At 36.2% G+C, this 18,500-nt stretch overlaps 4 protein-coding genes across 4 annotated transcripts in view; 2 read left to right on the top strand and 2 right to left on the bottom strand.

Annotated features, from left to right (window-relative positions):
- Positions 1 to 3,207: 3,207 nt before the first annotated feature.
- LOC125226733 (NADH dehydrogenase [ubiquinone] 1 beta subcomplex subunit 7) lies at positions 3,208 to 4,639 on the bottom strand. Its single transcript, XM_048130820.1, has 3 exons — positions 4,407 to 4,639; positions 4,069 to 4,237; positions 3,208 to 3,379 (listed from the first exon to the last, which is right to left on the bottom strand). Exons 1-3 carry the CDS (start codon positions 4,513 to 4,515, stop codon positions 3,298 to 3,300), a joined length of 360 nt encoding a protein of 119 aa, XP_047986777.1. The 5' UTR covers positions 4,516 to 4,639; the 3' UTR covers positions 3,208 to 3,297.
- Positions 4,640 to 4,736: 97 nt separating this feature from the next.
- LOC125226731 (serine/threonine-protein kinase Nek8-like) lies at positions 4,737 to 9,012 on the top strand. The gene is made up of 6 exons (XM_048130818.1): positions 4,737 to 5,050; positions 5,187 to 5,277; positions 5,374 to 5,544; positions 6,171 to 6,331; positions 6,587 to 6,737; positions 8,354 to 9,012. Exons 1-6 carry the CDS (start codon positions 4,980 to 4,982, stop codon positions 8,537 to 8,539), a joined length of 831 nt encoding a protein of 276 aa, XP_047986775.1. The 5' UTR covers positions 4,737 to 4,979; the 3' UTR covers positions 8,540 to 9,012.
- On the bottom strand, positions 8,971 to 12,646 carry LOC125226732 (U2 small nuclear ribonucleoprotein A'). Its single transcript, XM_048130819.1, has 6 exons — positions 12,471 to 12,646; positions 12,034 to 12,181; positions 11,581 to 11,745; positions 10,899 to 11,083; positions 10,278 to 10,424; positions 8,971 to 9,202 (listed from the first exon to the last, which is right to left on the bottom strand). Exons 1-6 carry the CDS (start codon positions 12,550 to 12,552, stop codon positions 9,159 to 9,161), a joined length of 771 nt encoding a protein of 256 aa, XP_047986776.1. The 5' UTR covers positions 12,553 to 12,646; the 3' UTR covers positions 8,971 to 9,158.
- A 332-nt stretch (positions 12,647 to 12,978) lies between these two features.
- Positions 12,979 to 18,500, top strand: part of LOC125226734 (proteasome-associated protein ECM29 homolog) — a 68,922-nt gene continuing 63,400 nt past the window's right edge. The window contains 4 exon segments of the mRNA XM_048130821.1: positions 12,979 to 13,114; positions 13,232 to 13,350; positions 14,330 to 14,458; positions 15,433 to 15,551. Coding sequence (XP_047986778.1) covers positions 13,063 to 13,114; positions 13,232 to 13,350; positions 14,330 to 14,458; positions 15,433 to 15,551 — 419 coding nt within the window. The 5' untranslated portion in view covers positions 12,979 to 13,062.

Here is an 18,500-nt window from a genome sequence, read left to right as displayed (position 1 = left end):
GGTTTTCTCGTTCACGCTTCGAAATCCAAATATCTTTCTTTCATATCCCGCGATGCAAGTGGGAATTTCGTACTCAAAATGCCATTCTCATACAACTTACCCTAAAACAATTCACATACAACTTTAGCTCAATTTTATTTTTAAAAACGTTGAAAATGTTTATAATTATATATTATAAACAAACATAACAAATCTCTCTTTGAGATCCTTACGTTCTTTGTAGCTATTTCACGGCTTAGAGAAATTGTATAAATAAGAGTTGAAATAAGCCGGATAACACCCTATAATATTCACCTTTAGCAATTCCTCAATTCGGAAAACATTACATTATATTGTTATTTATTTAATTGTTAATTATCACTACAAAATAATATCTGCAATTAAATTTTAGGGAAGCCATTACTTCCGCAGTAAATAGCCTATTCGACAAGCGTGTGTTTACAAAAATTGTCAGAAGATGTCACAAGAAAAGCTATCAGATGACTCTTGAGTGACCTCTGTACTTAAGGTGTGTAATTGCATGTCATTTGATAGAATTGTGCACGAGACTTTAACCTCGTCATAAATAACCCGGGATACAAAACACATCCTTCTTGACTTACATCAATACGGTGTAAGTTACGGAAGCATTTTTTTTTAGACAATGGCAACATTATTGATTTTATTTAGTGTTGTCATCCGCAAACCATAGACTTAGGCTCCCCACAGACAGTCTTAAAAATTCATAATCTTTTTTTTTTTTTTTTTTTTTTTTTTTTTTTTTTTTTTTTTTTTTTTTTTTTCATGGCTTTTACTCCTCGCTAATTTAAGCGGGGTGAATTCTGCCAATGTCGAGGTGAAGACTTTTGACTTTTTTTTTATTTTTTAACGAGAGTGTTCGGTGCAATTTTGATAATGTTTTTGGAAGGATAGGTTGGGAACCTAAAACGAAAAAATAACAACGTTATGGGCGACACAGACAAAAACAAAACATATTACATAACACATATGACACTGTACCAACATATTTTTAACAATGACTAAGACTGAAGTTTACAGTTTTATGTTATGTACGTGTATATACTTAATTAGAATTGCCGTTAAGGGAGGATCCATAAGAGCGAGAAGTGTATTGAAATTAACAGGACGCGGAATAGTAACAGGTAAAACGTCATACAAAGAGTAATTGAATCTCGAACAAGAAAAGAAAATGTGATCTACCGTGCCTTCGTCCAACCCACATTCGCACAATGAAGTATCCCGGACATGTATCTTAGCAAGGAACACAGGCGTACAAACTGGTCCTAGGCGTAACCGACATATTGTTGAGGTAACCCATTTTGGCTGAGTACGAAATCTGAAAAACCATGGCTTACGAGTAATCTTCTGTTGAATACGCCCATAATGTTTTCCTACTACCAGTCTGGAAGAATTCCAACGGTTTTGCCATGTGGTGACTAAATCAGTTTGAGCATTGCTAAGAAGGTCAGAACTATATATACTGTTGTAGCCTGGTGATCCCAACTCAATAGCTTTCTTTGCCCGTGAGTCTGCAGATTCATTACCGTCAATACCACAATGGCTGGGTATCCATGCAAGAGTAATTTTTAATCCCTTTGTGTCACATTTTCTTAACAAAGCCTTTATTTGCAGAATCAATGGGTACTTTGTCTTCATTTTGAACTGATTGCCCATAATAGCTTGAAGGCAACTCCTGCTATCAGAGAAAATGATCACTTTTTGTATATTATGGGAGTCAGCATATGCTACAGCCTCTAAGATAGCAACAGCTTCACCTGTAAATATCGAGGACTGTGGAGGGCACTTGAACATTAAGACAATGTTATATTTGGGAATCACTACTGCTGATCCAACACAATTTGCGGAATCTATTTTGGAAGCGTCAGTAAACACTGGTAAGTATCCTGGCCATTTTTTTAAGAGGTTGTTGAATTTACTCTGCGCTCCTGGGTCATCCTTGTATATTCCCAGATCCAAAATGATATGAGGGGAGAAAATTAAAGTTTCAAATTTTGATTCATACATGGGGTTTGTTCCTGAGCTGTACATTATAAAAGGGTTTAAATTATTTAATTTAGAAAAACTTATTATGATGTTAGGGAATGGCTTATGCATCCAATATGTGTTTTCAGTGACCGTTAAAGCAAGAGACCGCAAGCGTGGGATCAGCAGGTGATTGGAGTTGGAGAGAGCCTTTATGAGGAACCTATCGGCAAGATACTGTCTACGAAGTGCAAGTGGAGGCTCGACACATTCCACCTGCATGGCGTTCTTTGCAGTTGACTTCATAGCACCAAGTATGATTCTTAGGCATTTAGCCTGTATGAGGTCTAACTTTTCCAGGGGTTTCTTGTTACATGGTTCTAGAATGAATGAGCCGTAGTCCATGTGGCTGCGTATATATAAGTTACGGAAGCATTTTTTTTTAGACAATGGCAACATTATTGATTTTATTTAGTGTTGTCATCCGCAAACCATAGACTTAGGCTCCCCACAGACAGTCTTAGACAGTTCAAATCTGTCAGTGTCTTGTCAGTGTCAGTTTGAACTGTCAGATTGCATACAAGTTTTTTTTAAGATTATGAATTTTTAAGACTGTCTGTGGGGAGCCTTACTGCATAAGCTTTACCAAAAATGCAAAAGTAAAAAATGTTGTGAGACGAAAACAAAGTCACTATTTTTGTTATGTTGGCTTTCATGATTGCTTATAGTAAACTATACAATATTGAATTTATGTGGTTTCGCTTAGTGATTAAATGCTCTTTGGTTTCGCTGCCTATTTTACTTATTTAAGAATAATATGTATAAAAATTATTGAAAAATAATAGATCTTCCCTAAAAAATTATACTAACAAAGTGGGTTTCCCAAAGCCTAGTATGAAACTTGTGGGATGATTGTGGCAATAACACAGAAGGGGCGCGACTATTATCTCATTTGAGTCAGATCTCTTCTTTTTCACTGAATTAATCAGATAGGGCCTGAATAGTCGTTTCCTTCCCTTTTTTGAAAATTGAAGACATTTTTTTTTATCTATGTTGGCTATCCTATGATGGTCATAAGAAGTATAAAATAAATATGTAAATTCTAGAAACTCACTGTTATAAAATAAAAGGCTACTACTGCAGGTTTAATGTGAATAATTATATTTGAATAGCTCCTTTTCTCTTTTCAATTATTTTATTTTTGCAAAGGTTAAAAATAAATAGTAATAAACAAGAATTTATTTGATGATCTATTTACATTCACAAGTATGAATTGTATATTTAACAAATAAAACTACTGTTTCCTCCACTGATTTATGCTGCGGCTCCAACCAGTCTCTGCTCACGTTTTCGCAGGCGACGCTCACGCTCAAATTCTTTCATGCGCAGAACATAGCTGTAAAATATTAATATAACACTTAACTGAAAATTGTTTTTTTTTTTTTATATATAATATTTTCTTTCAAGGTTAATATGATACCAACAGTTTAACTCAATGCATTGTCAGCATGTTGAGACTATGAGTATGCAAAATACTGTATATAAAAAAAAAACAACAACAAAAAGAGAACCCTATCAGGTCACTGGTACAGAATGTGTAAAGACTAAAACTAATATGTCTACAAATTAAATACTGAGTGAAATAATCCTACTTGAAAAAATTAATTAAATTAAAGATTAATCTAATTTCTGAAAATTCTAAATATCCACCAGATTAAAATATAGGTATTAATAAATAGATTTCTAAATACATGTGACACAAAAGAGGTAGGTACTTTTAGCGGTGCTTCATTTTCATCTTATTACTTTTATACAGTAAGTTAAGGATTTTGAGTTCATGCAAGTCCATAGAAGACAACACATTGTTTCCGTAATCAATTTTAGGTTTATATAATCACTCATCCAGCATCTATAACCAAAAATATGAATAAAAACTATATAAACTGAAATTAATATGCGAGATTCACACATAAAAATACTCACACAATAATTTTCGTGATGAAATTAAAAGAATCAGAACTTAAAAATTAAAGTAAAAATAAACAGCTTTCAAAAGAAATATAACAAATAGAGACCAATACTTACTCTTGTTGTTCACAGTTCAGATAATTATGTTTTTCATGGGCACATTTGTAAAGCATCGGCATCTTATCGTATCTGCATACTTGGTATTCCAGTAAATGGTGGGCACAGTAATCACGGAATTTCGGGGGGATTCGGGCGGACACTAAATCCTCCTCTTTTGCTACCATTTCTGTAAAATCAACATAGTTTGTGGTTATAACCTGAACAAAAACAATTATATAATAGGCACTAAAAATTCAACCAGATCAAAACAAATTATTAAAAATCGACAGTGACTGAAGCACTACGTTGTTTTTAGTCAATTTAAGTGTATATTTTCCAGTTTATCAGACGAATACCTCGTTGTTTTCGCTCATTCGTAAAACCACTTTGCGGGTCGAAGGTAGGCTTATCGTCCATGACGAGCCCCACATCGCGAGCGTTCAATGATCCCATGATCTGACCCATGTTTAAAGTTTAGCCAGACTGGGATTTAGGTGAATAAACACTCGGTAACCAATAATTAAAAATGATTTTTATGAACTGGGTTTTGTTCGATACCCCAGATTTTTGATCGACCATAGACAAAATGATATGACAGCTTGACAGCTGTATTTTATGTAACGTTTCATTTCACGCAGAACAGAATAGTCAAAACTATACTCACTTGTTCATACATACTCTGACAAGGCGAACATGTCAGTAGAAAAAGGTCGCAAATTAAAATTAGAATTCACATACAAAATTTTAATTTCACGCCTATTCTACTGTTAATTGGGTGTGTTTCAACAGTTTCACTCTTCGGCACCTAAATGTATGAAGGAGGGTAGTTGGAAAATAATCTATACAATATGTACTTCCTACACAAAAAAGTTACATAACCGTTGAGAAACCGACCCTGCATCGTGCTTATTTTGAACTCCTTTTTTAAAATGGATACTGTAGCAAGGTATACAAAACATAATCTACATATTTTGAAAACCATTGGAAAGGGCACTTATGGGTACGTAATTTAATGAATCACCTTTCTATTTTTAAATAATTTCTGCAACATTACGTTCTTACCTACTTCAGTTTATTTTAAAGAAGTTAGGTACCACTGTAAGTATATTTGATTCTATGATAAACTCCTGTTTCAGAAATGTATTTTTATGCGAAAGGCGTGATATTCATTTAGCTACAATAGTAAAAGATATACAATTGGACATAAAGATACAAGATCATAAGAAAGTGAGTGTATTATTTTTGAATCTTAATTTTTTTTATCTGAATTAGTTACAATGCCAAATGTTTCTTCATATAATACATGTTCTTATATTTTTTCAGGACATTGAAAATGAAGTGGCTATCCTATCAGCTATGAACCACCCCAATATAATTAAATTCTATGATTGCTATTACACTGATCAACATGTTATGATATCCATGGAGTATGCTACGGGTGGTAACCTGGCTGAATGCATGTATCATCGCTATCCAAAATTAATTAAACAGCAGGTAAATTACATTCTCTCCGTTATTTCAAATTCAAATCTCAGTTGCACAACAACTGGGGTTATTATCCCAAGAAAAATCTTAACAGCGCGATTCAGGATTTTTACTACTTGGAACAGCGCCATCTAGCGATCATGACAGAAACTTTTCTTCACCCTTATGGGTTTCTGGCTGTACTTCGACATCACAATGTGATGCACAATACGAGCCTCACCCAATGTGATCCCTCTGAACCAAGAACGATACAAATTATCCTTGCTCTGAACTTAACATAATATATTATGTCATGTGTGTACAAAGAGGATCGAGTATTATAGAGAGTTAGTGTCAAAGTAAAATGTGTAATCACCTAATCACAGTCCATAGACTGCCATCTCTTGACACAAGGTTAAAACTTTTGAACCTCAGTTTTGACAATTTGGCCCATATTCTTAGCTTGATATAATGTTAAAATGTCAAATATTAATATTAGCGCATTCCCCAAAGGTGTAACGCCATCTAGGCCACCGTACCTTTTTCTCTAGGGCTTTGAGGTACGTTTATTTCTTAGACTTTATCCGTACTATACAAAGTTACATAATGTCTTTGGTATGTAGGTAACCTAACTACCTACTAACTCTCTGTTCCAGGAAATAATGTTCTTCTTGTCACAAATCCTGCTTGGCGTCAACTACATACATAGTCTCAATGTGATCCACAGAGATTTAAAAGCAGATAACATTCTCTTAACCGGCAAACATGGCATTTTGGTCAAAATAGGTGACTTTGGTATTTCGAAAATGTTGGCTTCGTAAGTAATCCTTCCTAAAAATATATTCTACTAGCTTTTGCCTGCGGCTTCGCTCGCGTTAGAAAGAGACAAAAAGTAGCCTATGTCACTCTCCATCCCTTCAACTATCTCCGCTTAAAAAAAACACGTCAATTCGTCGCTCCGTTTTGCCGTGAAAGACGGACAAACAAACAGACACATTTACTTTCCCATTTATAATATTAGTATGGATTTTTCTTCCCAAAAGATGGCGTTGCTAATAATGTTATTTTTTAGGGCTAAGAAAACCTCAACTGTGATTGGTACTCCTTATTATTTGGCGCCAGAACTATGTGAAGGAAAACCGTATGATACCAAAAGCGATGTGTGGGCTTTAGGGTGTTTATTGTATGAAATGTGCACTCATAAAAGGCCTTTTGAATCAGAGGTAAGCTGTCTATAACCTAACTACAAAATTAAAATTTTGAAAAAACCCCCGACCGCGACATAGTAGACCGATTTTCATGAAACATGGCTAAGAACACTCCCGACTAACTCAGCTTTCAGACAAAAAAAAATAAATCAAAATCGGTTCATCCGTTCGGGAGCTACGATGCCACAGACAGACACACACACAGACAAACAGACAGACAGACGGACAGACAGACGTCAAACATAACACCCCTTCGTTTTTGCGTCGGGGGTTAAAAACACTAATCTACAAGAAATTAATAAAAACAAATCCAATCAACGCACCTCTAACCCTTGCAAATTGTAACTTGTAGAATTGGGCCAGAACAGAGGCCCATTTACAAGTGGCTGTCAATGTCTAATATGACAAGTTGGAAAGTAGTAGAGGTAAAGCCTGGGGGGTCATAATAATTACCACAGAACCGAAGTTTGGTTTTTTTAGTTCTTTGTGTGTGTCTTTTTGACATACTAAAAATATAGTAAAATATATTTATGCAAATTGCGTTTTTTCGACCGCCAAAAAAACCTGGAAAAAAAATCCTAAAATTTAAAAATCGTCTCTGGTATCAACTTATGGGGAATTAGGCGGCAAATTTTTTTATAGCGTTGATGTTTAGCAGTAATATAAATATTTTTTACTATTTTGGTAAAATAAAAAATGATAAAAATCATAAATTTGATGAAAGGAAGTAATTAAAACATAAATTTCAGCAATGTAATTTTTTTCATATGTCCCACACCATGGTAAATACGGGTACGATCCGCCTGGTGATTAGCAGTTACGGTAGCCTATGACGCCTGCCAATCTAGAGCCTCCACATGCGCGTTGCTGGCCCTTTAGGGTACCTTTCTACTAGAGATGCGCAACGTGATATTGTTTGATATCCGCACTAATCATGTTCACTGTTCACAAAGCGTAGCGCTAGTAGGAACGGGTTCGACTAAGCTGATTGTGGATATCAGAAGCATCCATAACACATCTCTGGTGGAAAGGCACCCTTAACAGTCCTCAGCTAGCTCGCAGGATAACGCGCGTCCGCGGGAGAAAAATCTTGGAAAATCAACTTTTGGCGGTCGAAAAAACGCATTTTGCATAAATATATTTTACATGTATTTTACTATATTTTTAGTATGTCAAAAAGACACACACAAAGAACTAAAAAAACCAAACTTCGGTTCTGTGGGAATTATTATGACCCCCCCCCATACAAATTCTCATTCCACTCCTCTACTAAAGAGACTTCCGCTTGTAACTTTTAGTTTTGAGAAATGGGCCCCTTGTAAATTGTAGGTTAGAGAAATGGGCCCCTGGTTTCGAGTGTCCATGTGCGGCAGTGATCGCTTACCATCGCGTGGGCGGCCTGTCTGCTACAGACATAACTACCAAAGTACGGTCACGGACATAAATGTAGATGAGAAGAGGTATCCAAGATGATACTTTCGAAATCGAAGGAAATTCTCAATTTCTTAAAAGTACAGTCGAGTTCATAAATTATGTGCACATTTCTTGACCGTAACTCGTTACAATACACATATTTATGAACTCGTACTCTACAATAAAAATTATATTTTAGTAATTTTACTCTTTTTCAGACTTTAGTCGGCCTAGTAAAAGCTATAACGAGCGAAAGTGTACATCCTATAGACTTGACGATGTACGACCGAGGTGTACAGGATCTAATCGACTCCATGCTGTCAATTCTACCAACCAAGCGGCCAACGGTAAAGAACTTATTGGTCGACAGGTCATTCTGCCCATGGTGTATACTGTGTTGTTAGATGCGGGGAATGAAGAGTTACTCTATCAAGTTGCTAAGGAGTTCTGATGTTTTTTAGTTTGACGCTAACGTTTTCGCTTGTCCGTAACTTTACTTTCTATAGATTTAGGTATATTTGTGTCAGCGAGATATAAACAAAGCCAATTACGCGGATGAAGCTGAATTTAGACCTGCAAGTTTTGGACCCAACTAATTTACTTTGCACAGCACAGAATAACATGCAAGTATAATTTCAGCTTTAGCGAATATAGAAGTGTCACACTCGTGGTAAGGACTAAGGACGTAGCTTTTTTAGCTGATATATTATATTTATAATTAAATCAATGTAATATGACATGAAATGCGTGCTGGTTACGCTTAAACGAATGAATTAATATTTAAAGAAACATGACTGTATGATAAAATTAAGAATTTTGAAATAAAACGATTTAATGACTTTAAACTTGATTTATTAAAAAATCGTTTCGCTAATAAGAAAGTGTGTATCTGTTCTTTCGCTAAATAAGGTTTGTGTAGTATCTACCTTACAGCATAATTGTAGTATGTTCTTATCAGCTCAACGGCACACAATATATCTTAAAGTAAAGGAAATGTATCTGTTCTTAACACTATTCGCATTCTCACAGGCCATTCTGGTCCGTTTCCATTTCTTCCTCGTCTTCCGCTGAAATTAAAGAAAGTAATCATTAGTATGTTAATACTCGGTTAAGTCTTACCCCTCCCCCATTCAACATCGGTATAGATAAATCGAGACTATAGCTTATTGTTTTTTTTTTCAGTCAGCATATTGCCCCCTAACTATTAACATTCTGTTTTTTAAACCCAAGAAGAATCCATCAAGTATTTCATACAAATAAGTGGATTAAGAGACTGATAATTCCTTTTGAGACGTCTGAGGCCAATTTCTCGAAGCCACAAGTTACAATTTACAAGACTTCCGCTTGTAATTTATAACTTTCAGTTTTGAGAAATGGGCCACTGGTAGTCTCATGATTATGGACTTAATAGAAAACATATTTGAATATGCTGCTGTCTTTTTTATCTGATAAAAGCACGAATTTTCCAGATTCATAATTAAAATATGAAGAAGGTTAGGCGATCAACCGAGATATGGTGCCGAACGGTGTCATCCTGCGATTTAAAAAGTAATGATTAAATTAAAATCTACTGATTCAATAAATATTCATTAGGCACCATCCTTCACCCTCAGGAGTATCTCCATCATCCAGGACCCACTTTCTGATGATGGACTCCTGTGGAAATGATTATTTGGTATCATATTCTTGGTGATAAATGATGTCAAGCTGTAATAAATCATATGCTAACTTATACTATTCTAGTAAACAAGTGTTTATACTGTAAGACTCCCACTGAGAGCAGCCAAGACTAAAAAAACGGTCAAAGGATAGGTATGACCATTTGTCAAATGTCATTAAAAAAATTGCAGGAGATATGCGACAGCCTCAAAAATAATTTACCGTTCTTTGAATGATCATGAAAGCACATTGAAATAATAAAAAAACCTTTAAATATAGCAGCTGATAGCTGATGCGTGTATATCACTGCACTTGTTTTTCTATAGTATGTGAAGTTTCGGATCTGCATTGCGCTAGTGGGGGCTATAGCCCTGAGCCCTCTCATGCGTGACAGAAGGCCTGTACACAGCTGTGGGACGTAGATAGGCTTATTTATTATTATTATACATATTATCAAATGGGTAATACAGAAAGCTATCTTACGCTGGCCATTTGTCGGCTGTGCCTGTAACGGTTTCTGTCCAGGAATCTGCCCCGACTGCAACATTCTTGTGAGCTTCTCCACCTCTGCCAGGGATGAGGCGTTTTTGATGGCTTCCCGGATCTTGTGGATCTCTTGAGGAGTGAGGTCTGGAAGGTGAGTTATACGAATTAATAAGATCATTATCATATCATATCACTAAAAATATGTGTAAAAATACAAGTGATATTATTGAATGGTCATACAAATGAGGTTTGACTCCCATGATGTAAAGGATAGATAGTTTTTAAGGCCGGACAAGTCGCTGGGCGAGTTTTCGCCATACAAGAGTGTGGTTGTAAATAAATTGAAATTGTAATAATCTTAATTTAATTGCTGTTAAATAATTTTATTGATGAACGTGTAATATTTATAATATTATTAATAAAATGTCTATGTCTATGTCTATGTCTAACGTCCGGTTTCGGACGTAGTGACTGTGCCCCCCCCCCCCCTGGATCCGCGCATGGCCAAATGGTACATTATGCTTCATAAGCTATATGGGCTATTTTATCAGAGTATATGTCGGAATCTTGGATAGTAGGAACCTTTTTAAGGAAGCCTACAAATGGTCAAAAACTTACTGGTAACTTTATTATCAGGCATGTTTCCTCCAGGGACGAATGTCTTGGCCTTCCTATTGATCTCCTTTTGCATTTCTTTGCCCTTCTTGCTCTTGAAGAGGACATTGGCATCATCTCGCTCCTTTTGCTTTATTTTTCGGAAATCGAGCAATCTCAGTTCTGGCATTTTAAATGCAATGTAAGCTCTACAACATACAATCACGCCTGTGTCCCATGAAGGGGTAGGCAGAGCACATGAAACTTATTTTTCATGTAACGGAGCTATGTAACTGCTATAGCATTTCTCAACCTAAACTAAATTATTAAATTAAGGAATCCCATTTACCAATAAATTATTAAATTAAAACACCTGCAAAGGTGTAACAGGCCTAATAATGAATGATGTTGATGATTCAATAAAACAAATATTTATATAAATCTGAATCCATTACTGAAACTGTTAATTTGTGTAGGGGCCTTGGGGTATATTTAAGTAAAACAATACTGCACTGGGTTTGCATACGGAAAGGAATATTCTAAAAAAGATCACAAGAATGGTGGCAGCGATATTCTGATTCTATAAGGTCTTATGAGTGATGAAATTATGAGAAATTCTCCAGATATACCCCATTGGCCATGCTCAACTTTCACATAAAGGATAAGGACCCTGATGGTAAGACACTTTTTATTTTATTCTACCAACCTGTAATGCTGCTTATTTGCCACCGGGTTATTCATTAGGGACAGTGTTTTTAGTTTTGGCAATGTAGCCAAAGGATCCAAATCACCAAGTTCAGTTATATTGTTGTTGGTCATTATCAGAGACTCCAAATTTGGTAAATACTGCTCCAATGATTCACCGATCCTCCTGAACAAATAGCAACAACAAATATCAAACAATGTATCACAACTTTACACCATTATTTCATTTGTATATTTTTTTTATATTTATTACTCCATACAAATTGTCCACCACCCATTTTAGGGAAGTGGGTGTTAGAAGGAGACAATAAATAGCCTATGTCACTCTGTATACCTTCAACTACCTCCACTTAAAAAAATTACGACAATTCATAGCTCCGTTTGCCGTGAAAGACAGACAAACAAACAGACACACACACTTTCCCATTTATAATAATAGTATGGATTAACTTACACAATCCTGTTGTTGTTCAATAGTATGCATTTTAAGCGTTTCAATAAGGGAAAACCATCCAATTTTCTGATATCATTATCTGAGAAATCAATTGTATCAAACTGATCGAGGGTAGCTCCCAAGTTTTCTATTTGTGGTATTTTGTAACCTGTAAAAAAATCGGATTAGGATATTTCGTACCGTTTAATGAAGGAAAACAATAATTTATGTAGAAAAAATAAATCAAGTCTATATTACTGTATCAAATATCAAACTTAACTATATGTGAGATTGCAGTACAAAAGTGTCCAGGCTATCCTGAGGACGGTTTAATGTAAGGTAAAATGGAGTGACTGATAGAGCATACCTTAAAGGTATTACCGTTTGTTCTAAAACACTTTGGACTTTAAATAAAGGAGAAAATAAGTCTAAGGTTATGTATGAAGATGAATTCTAACCTCTCAAGTCTAACTCGCGATCCCGACAGGGATTCATATACTGCATAGAATTCTGTATGAGTTCCGTTGTAAGCTTCACCATGATTGAAACACGATTGTTTTGTTTTCTAGTAAATTAAACAAGCTTTGTTTTTTGATAACGCCGCATCACTCGCAAATCTAGTAGAAATCGGGTTATGTTATGTCAAATAAATTGTCAAAATGAACGCCAAACTCTATACTCTATGGCAAAAGCCAACTAACTAGTGTTGCCAAGCTTACCAATTTCAGCAAATTATACATGATTGATTTGTGAGTTGATAACAAGTTGATAAACATTTTCTGCCAAATATTTTTTTAGCCTTTATATGCTATTTTACAAATCCACCATTTTTTCTTGTTTTTCCTACCAAAAAGCTGCCACATTATTTTTACTTTTAGAACTCAAGTAAAATATTCGTGTAAATTGAGCATAATATTTTTTTTTTACAAAACTCTTACCATAAACTATCGCAAAACGTCAAATCATAATATTTTGTCCTGTCATTCCGTTTTGGAATTTCGAGACGATCTTCGAGAAATCGAAAGCGATTTCTCAAATAAAACCTCAATTATGTCGGAAATGGAAGTGGGTGATAGCGAAAATGATTGTTCCAATGATTTGTGTAAGTTTCAGTTTAATATTTATACAACTTTAGGAAGCAAAACAAAGGCTAAAGTTAACCTTATGTTTGGCCCGGCTGCTATGGTTTACATTATTTTTCGAGTGTATTCCTTTTTAGTGTTGCTGGATCGAGTGTTCCTGCGGCTCGGGAACGCAGAAACTGATGACCAGCTAGAGAGTTGTCTTGGACGTTTTTTGCCTCCTGTGATACTGAAGCTATCCTCAGCACATGAACAGGTATAATATTTGATATTAATAAAACATTAGCCCGGACGCTCCGTATAAGTCTAGTTTAATGAAAATAGTAGCTCGCTCCATCGTAGGTCACGTCTTCGCCTCGGCTAGTCTGTGGCTGTGAGTAAGCCTTTTTATAATAGGTAATAAAAAAATTATTCCTATTAAGCTCGAAGCTTTGCTTTTGAATAGATGCTGCCAGCATCATGCTGGTGTAGAATAATTGTTATTAAGTCAAGATGCATCATTTTAAAGAACCATTATGATGTAAACTTTACATAACTTTCATTGTTAAATTTCTAAGTGTTAGTTCCAGTTTTATTTTATTTTTTTGTTGGTAATTTATTCCAATCATGGCAATTTGCATAGTTAATTATAATGACTGTTGTATGTCAAACGGGAGTTCTTTGATTCAATTTAGTAATTATAATAGATATAAGTAAATATTTTTTATTGCACCATTAATACGTTTTACATGTAAAATTCAGGCTTTGCCATACAGTTGGCCCGATGCTATGCTGTTGTATGTTGAACAGCTTTGATTCAATTTAGTCAAGTAAATATTTTTTATTGCGAGACGCAAATTGGGAGGGCCCTATAATACAATTTTATCAATCTATTTACAAACAGAACAGTGCAAGCTTGGAACAAATTACCCTCTGAAGTTGTGAACTCCACCAGTTTTAATCAATTTAAAAATAGACTAGACAAACTATCTAAGAAGTGAAATCGTGCAAAGTGAACTATTATTTAGACGTACCAGCATCAGCTGCCTGTCTAAAACGAAATAATAATAATTTTTTTTTTTTTTGAAGTTTCATCTGCCATCGGCTTTCTTAGCCATAATAAATATATTTTGTTCACTACTGTTAACCACCATTCCTTTTATGTGGAGAGAGGGGGGCGTTATTCTCTCTGGTCTTGTCTTGGAACTAGACCAGAGAGAATAAAATAAATAAATATATTTTGTTCACTACTGTAGGTGCGCACAAAAGTGATGGAGCTGCTGGTGCATGTGAACAAGCGGGTGAAGTGCCGAGCGGACGTGCAGCTGCCTGTGGAGACGCTGCTGCAACTCTACAGGGACCCGAAGGCCAACAGCTTTATCATTGTAAGTGTTCTATCATTAGTGTTACGTGATAATGATAAGTAACAAAGTTGTAAACACAAAAAACATTTTTAGTTTACAAAATGCTAAACTGCTCTTCAGTACAACTTTGTTTATTGTAAAATACTTTAAATTGTTATATTTAAATGGAATTTAGTTTTCGCAACCAGGAATTTTACTAAAAAAAAAACAAATAGAAAGAGTAAACAATTGTTTAACCTTCCTACGTACAATGGCTTGTGTATAAAACCGGCCAAGAGCGTGTCGGGACACGCTCAGTGTAGGGTTCCGTAGTTTTCCGTATTTTTCTCAAAAACTACTGAACCTATCAAGTTCAAAACAATTTTCCTAGAAAGTCTTTATAAAGTTCTACATTTGTGATTTTTTTCATATTTTTTAAACTTGCAAGCACTTTGTTGGCGTGATTGATATACATATTGGTACCAAATTTCAGCTTTCTAGTGCTAACGGTTACTGATATTATCCGCGGACGGACGGACGGACAGACAGACATGGCGAAACTATAAGGGGGTTCCTAGTCAACTAGGAATTGACTACGGAACCCTATAATACACTTGACAAGTTGCCATTTTTAACACTTTCGCAACTCAGAACCTGCTGCCTGGTCGGTGGAACCGGGCCATACAAGCCGGCGGTTATAAATTATGACTGATTTCTGATGTAGTGTGCCATTTTTTATCTGGTAATGTTTTAACAACAACATACAATCACGCCTGTATCCCATAAAGGGGTAGGCAGAGCACATGAACTACTCAAGTTTCAGTGCCACTCTTGGCAAAACGGGGTTGAAATATAACGAAATTGTGACATTGCAGTGACAGGTGGCCAGCCTCTCGCCTACGCCACAATTTAACCCATATCCCACAGTCGACTTCTACGACACCCACGGGAAGAAAGGGGGTGGTGACATTCTTAACCCGTCACCACACGGGTTTAACAAACTGTATTATTTCCAGAATTTCTCTATAATTTACATCACAATGGGATTCCCGAGGCTGCCCCGCGAGCAGCAGCTCACTCTGGCGCCATCTTTGCTCGAAGCTATTGGAAACAAGCCTCAGGGCCATCAGGATGGGTAATAAACTTTTCTATTTATAACAAAGATCACGGTCCCGGGTTCGAATCCCGGTAAGGGCATTTATTTGTGTGATGAGCACAGATATTTGTTCCTGAGTCATGGATGTTTTCTATGTATATAAGTATTTGTATATTATATATATCGTTGTGTGAGTACCCACAACACAAGCCTTCTTGAGCTTACCGTGGGACTCGGTCAATCTGTGTAAGAATGTCCTGTAATATTTATTTATTTATTTATCAGGCTCAGAGGCTCAGAGGTCTCGCTCAGTGACAACCGGTCTGGCTCAGTCGGTAGTGACCCTGCCTGTTGAGCCGCGGTCCTGGGTTTGAATCCCGGTAAGGGCATTTATTTGTGTGATGAGCACAGATATTTACCTGAGTCATGGATGTTTTCTATGTATATAAGTATGTATTTATCTATTAAGGTATGTATATCGTCGCTTAGCACCCATAGTACAAGCTTTGCTTAGTTTAGGGCTAAGTTGATCTGTGTAAGGTGTCCTCAATATTTATTTATTTATTCATTTAACTATTTTGTGCAACAAGTTGGTTCAATTGGGTTCCCTCTATTTGGCATAACTTTAATTGTCCGAAACGATTTTCGCATAACAGACTTCGCATAATCGATTTTCGCCGAATGTTAATTTGGCAGAAAACTTATTTGTCATAATCGAAAATAATACGAATAACACATTGTCCGAAAATAAGTTCGCATAATTATGTTTACGCCGATTGTTTTTATGAATAAAATTAATTCGCATAATTGTATTTGGCATATTTCTTAAAATCAGAATATCCACCCATACTAAATGCTGTTAAGAGAGTCGGTTTGGTTAGGTTAGAACTGCGACCTCAACAAATAAAACATTTTGTCAAGAATTTCGGTTAGGTTAGGTTAGAACTGCAACATTAATATAGTAGTATTACCTATGATAAAAATTCTGCGTAGTAAATTTCCAGGTTCAATTTCATTGCCAGCAAGGATAATTTATATAGGACTAGCTTTTGCTCGCGGCTTCGCTCGCGTTAGAAAGAGACAAAAAGTAGCATATGTCACTCTCCATCCCTTCAACTATCTCCACTTAAAAATCACGTCAATTCGTCGCTCCGTTTTGCCTTGAAAGACGAACAAACAAACAGACACACACACTTTCCCATTTATAATATTAGTATGGATTTACAATCTTCATACTCGAATCATATCTCATTTTTAGCGCCACCTATTAAATACTATCATAACTACACTGATGATGCCTACAAATTTATTTTTCTCAAAATGTGTATTGACGTGATATCATAATATTAAAATAAAGAAGCATCTCATTTGTTCTTATAAATAACTTAACCACAAAATTAAAATTTTGAAAAACCCCCGACCGCGACCTAGTGGACCGATTTTCATGAAACATGGCTAAGGCACCGGCCACATCAGAGCGTCGCGTGTCTCGGGGCGCGCAACGGACGTCGGCGCCACGCCACCTGAGTGTAATTCAAAAAGCGTCTCCTCAGTACATTTTGTATAGGAAGGACGCGCCCGAGACACGCGCGGCGCGCGACGCCGCCGCCACGCCACCTGGGGCGCGTCTTACGTCCTTCCTATGTACTGAGGAGACGCTTTTTGAATTACACTCAGGTGGCGTGGCGCGGACGTCCGTTGCGCGCCCCGAGACACGCGACGCTCTGATGTGGCCGGTCACTAAGAACACTCCCGACTAACACAGCTTTCAAATAAAAAAAACTAAATCGAAATCGGTTCATCCGTTCGGGAGCTACGATGCCACAAACAGACACACACACACAGACAGACAAACAGACAGACGGACAGACAGACAGACAGACACGTCAAACTTACCGTCGTTTTTGCGTCGGGGGTTAAAAATAAAAACACGCAAAAATATTTGGGGAAAAAATGTTTTTGGCCACTTCCAGGCTGCTAAACAGCGCCATCTAGTTTTAAGGCTAAAAGGCCCATATATTTCAGGGGTACTCTTTTTAGTATAGTTAAACTTTGTCTGTCTCGGTATTATAATTATCTTCCTTGTTTGCTAGCAATGAATCTTTGCATCCTGACCAGATTATTACACTTACAATCAACCTTCAAGAAAATAGTGTAGACTTCTGTTGTTTGGGTGTCCATAGGCGGGCATATCGCTTACCATCAGGCGACCTGTCTGCCTGATTGCCTCCTATCGCGTAAAAAAACTTGTGTATTTCTTTGAAACATACAATTATTTGGCAAGGCTTCCTATGTCCTTGCGTGGCAAACAAGTAACAACATATTACCGAGGTATGTCTACATTGACCATTTCCGAGCATTTCTTTTTTTTTGCCATTTTTTTTATTTTGATTTTTTTAGGGAATTTTAGGTCGATTGTACTCAGAATCACGAGTACTTTCAATCTACCTGGGAGACAAAAAGTGTCCCAGAATGTCCATACATTTTTGTTACTTTTTTTTGTTACCCCACACAACATATACGGAAAATGGTAACAAAATAAGAAAAATCGTATGGGACAAATTTTTTAACTACTAGGATTGAAAAAGCTAGTGATTCTGAGTAGAAATTGCATTTTTTTTTTCAAAAATATCACATTTCATAAAAGTGACGAAAAAAAAAGAAATGCTCCAGGATCATAGAGGAATAAGGGAAGAGTTGTAACTCCATACATCAGTAAATGCGAGTTATAGTGACATCTAGCGACAATCACGCGTTAACTAGCGTAAATTATCAGTACTGCTACTTGTCAATAGATGTCGCGACGAACGAAGAGTCTAATGCTCACCAATTTTTAGCTAATATTACAATAGTATAAATCAGTATTCTGTTTTCAATTCCTTCTGCTTGTAATATAAGTTGTAAACTATTCTAATATTACATTTTTGGCAGACGAGACACTATAGACATCTAGTATCGAGTAGTGGTATTGATAATTCACGCTATTTT

This window comes from Leguminivora glycinivorella, chromosome 5 (genome assembly GCF_023078275.1).
Source record: "Leguminivora glycinivorella isolate SPB_JAAS2020 chromosome 5, LegGlyc_1.1, whole genome shotgun sequence".
NCBI lineage: Eukaryota > Metazoa > Arthropoda > Insecta > Lepidoptera > Tortricidae > Leguminivora > Leguminivora glycinivorella.
The sequence above is the reverse complement of the archived record's forward strand: the minus strand, read 5'-3'. Positions and strand labels throughout refer to the sequence as shown.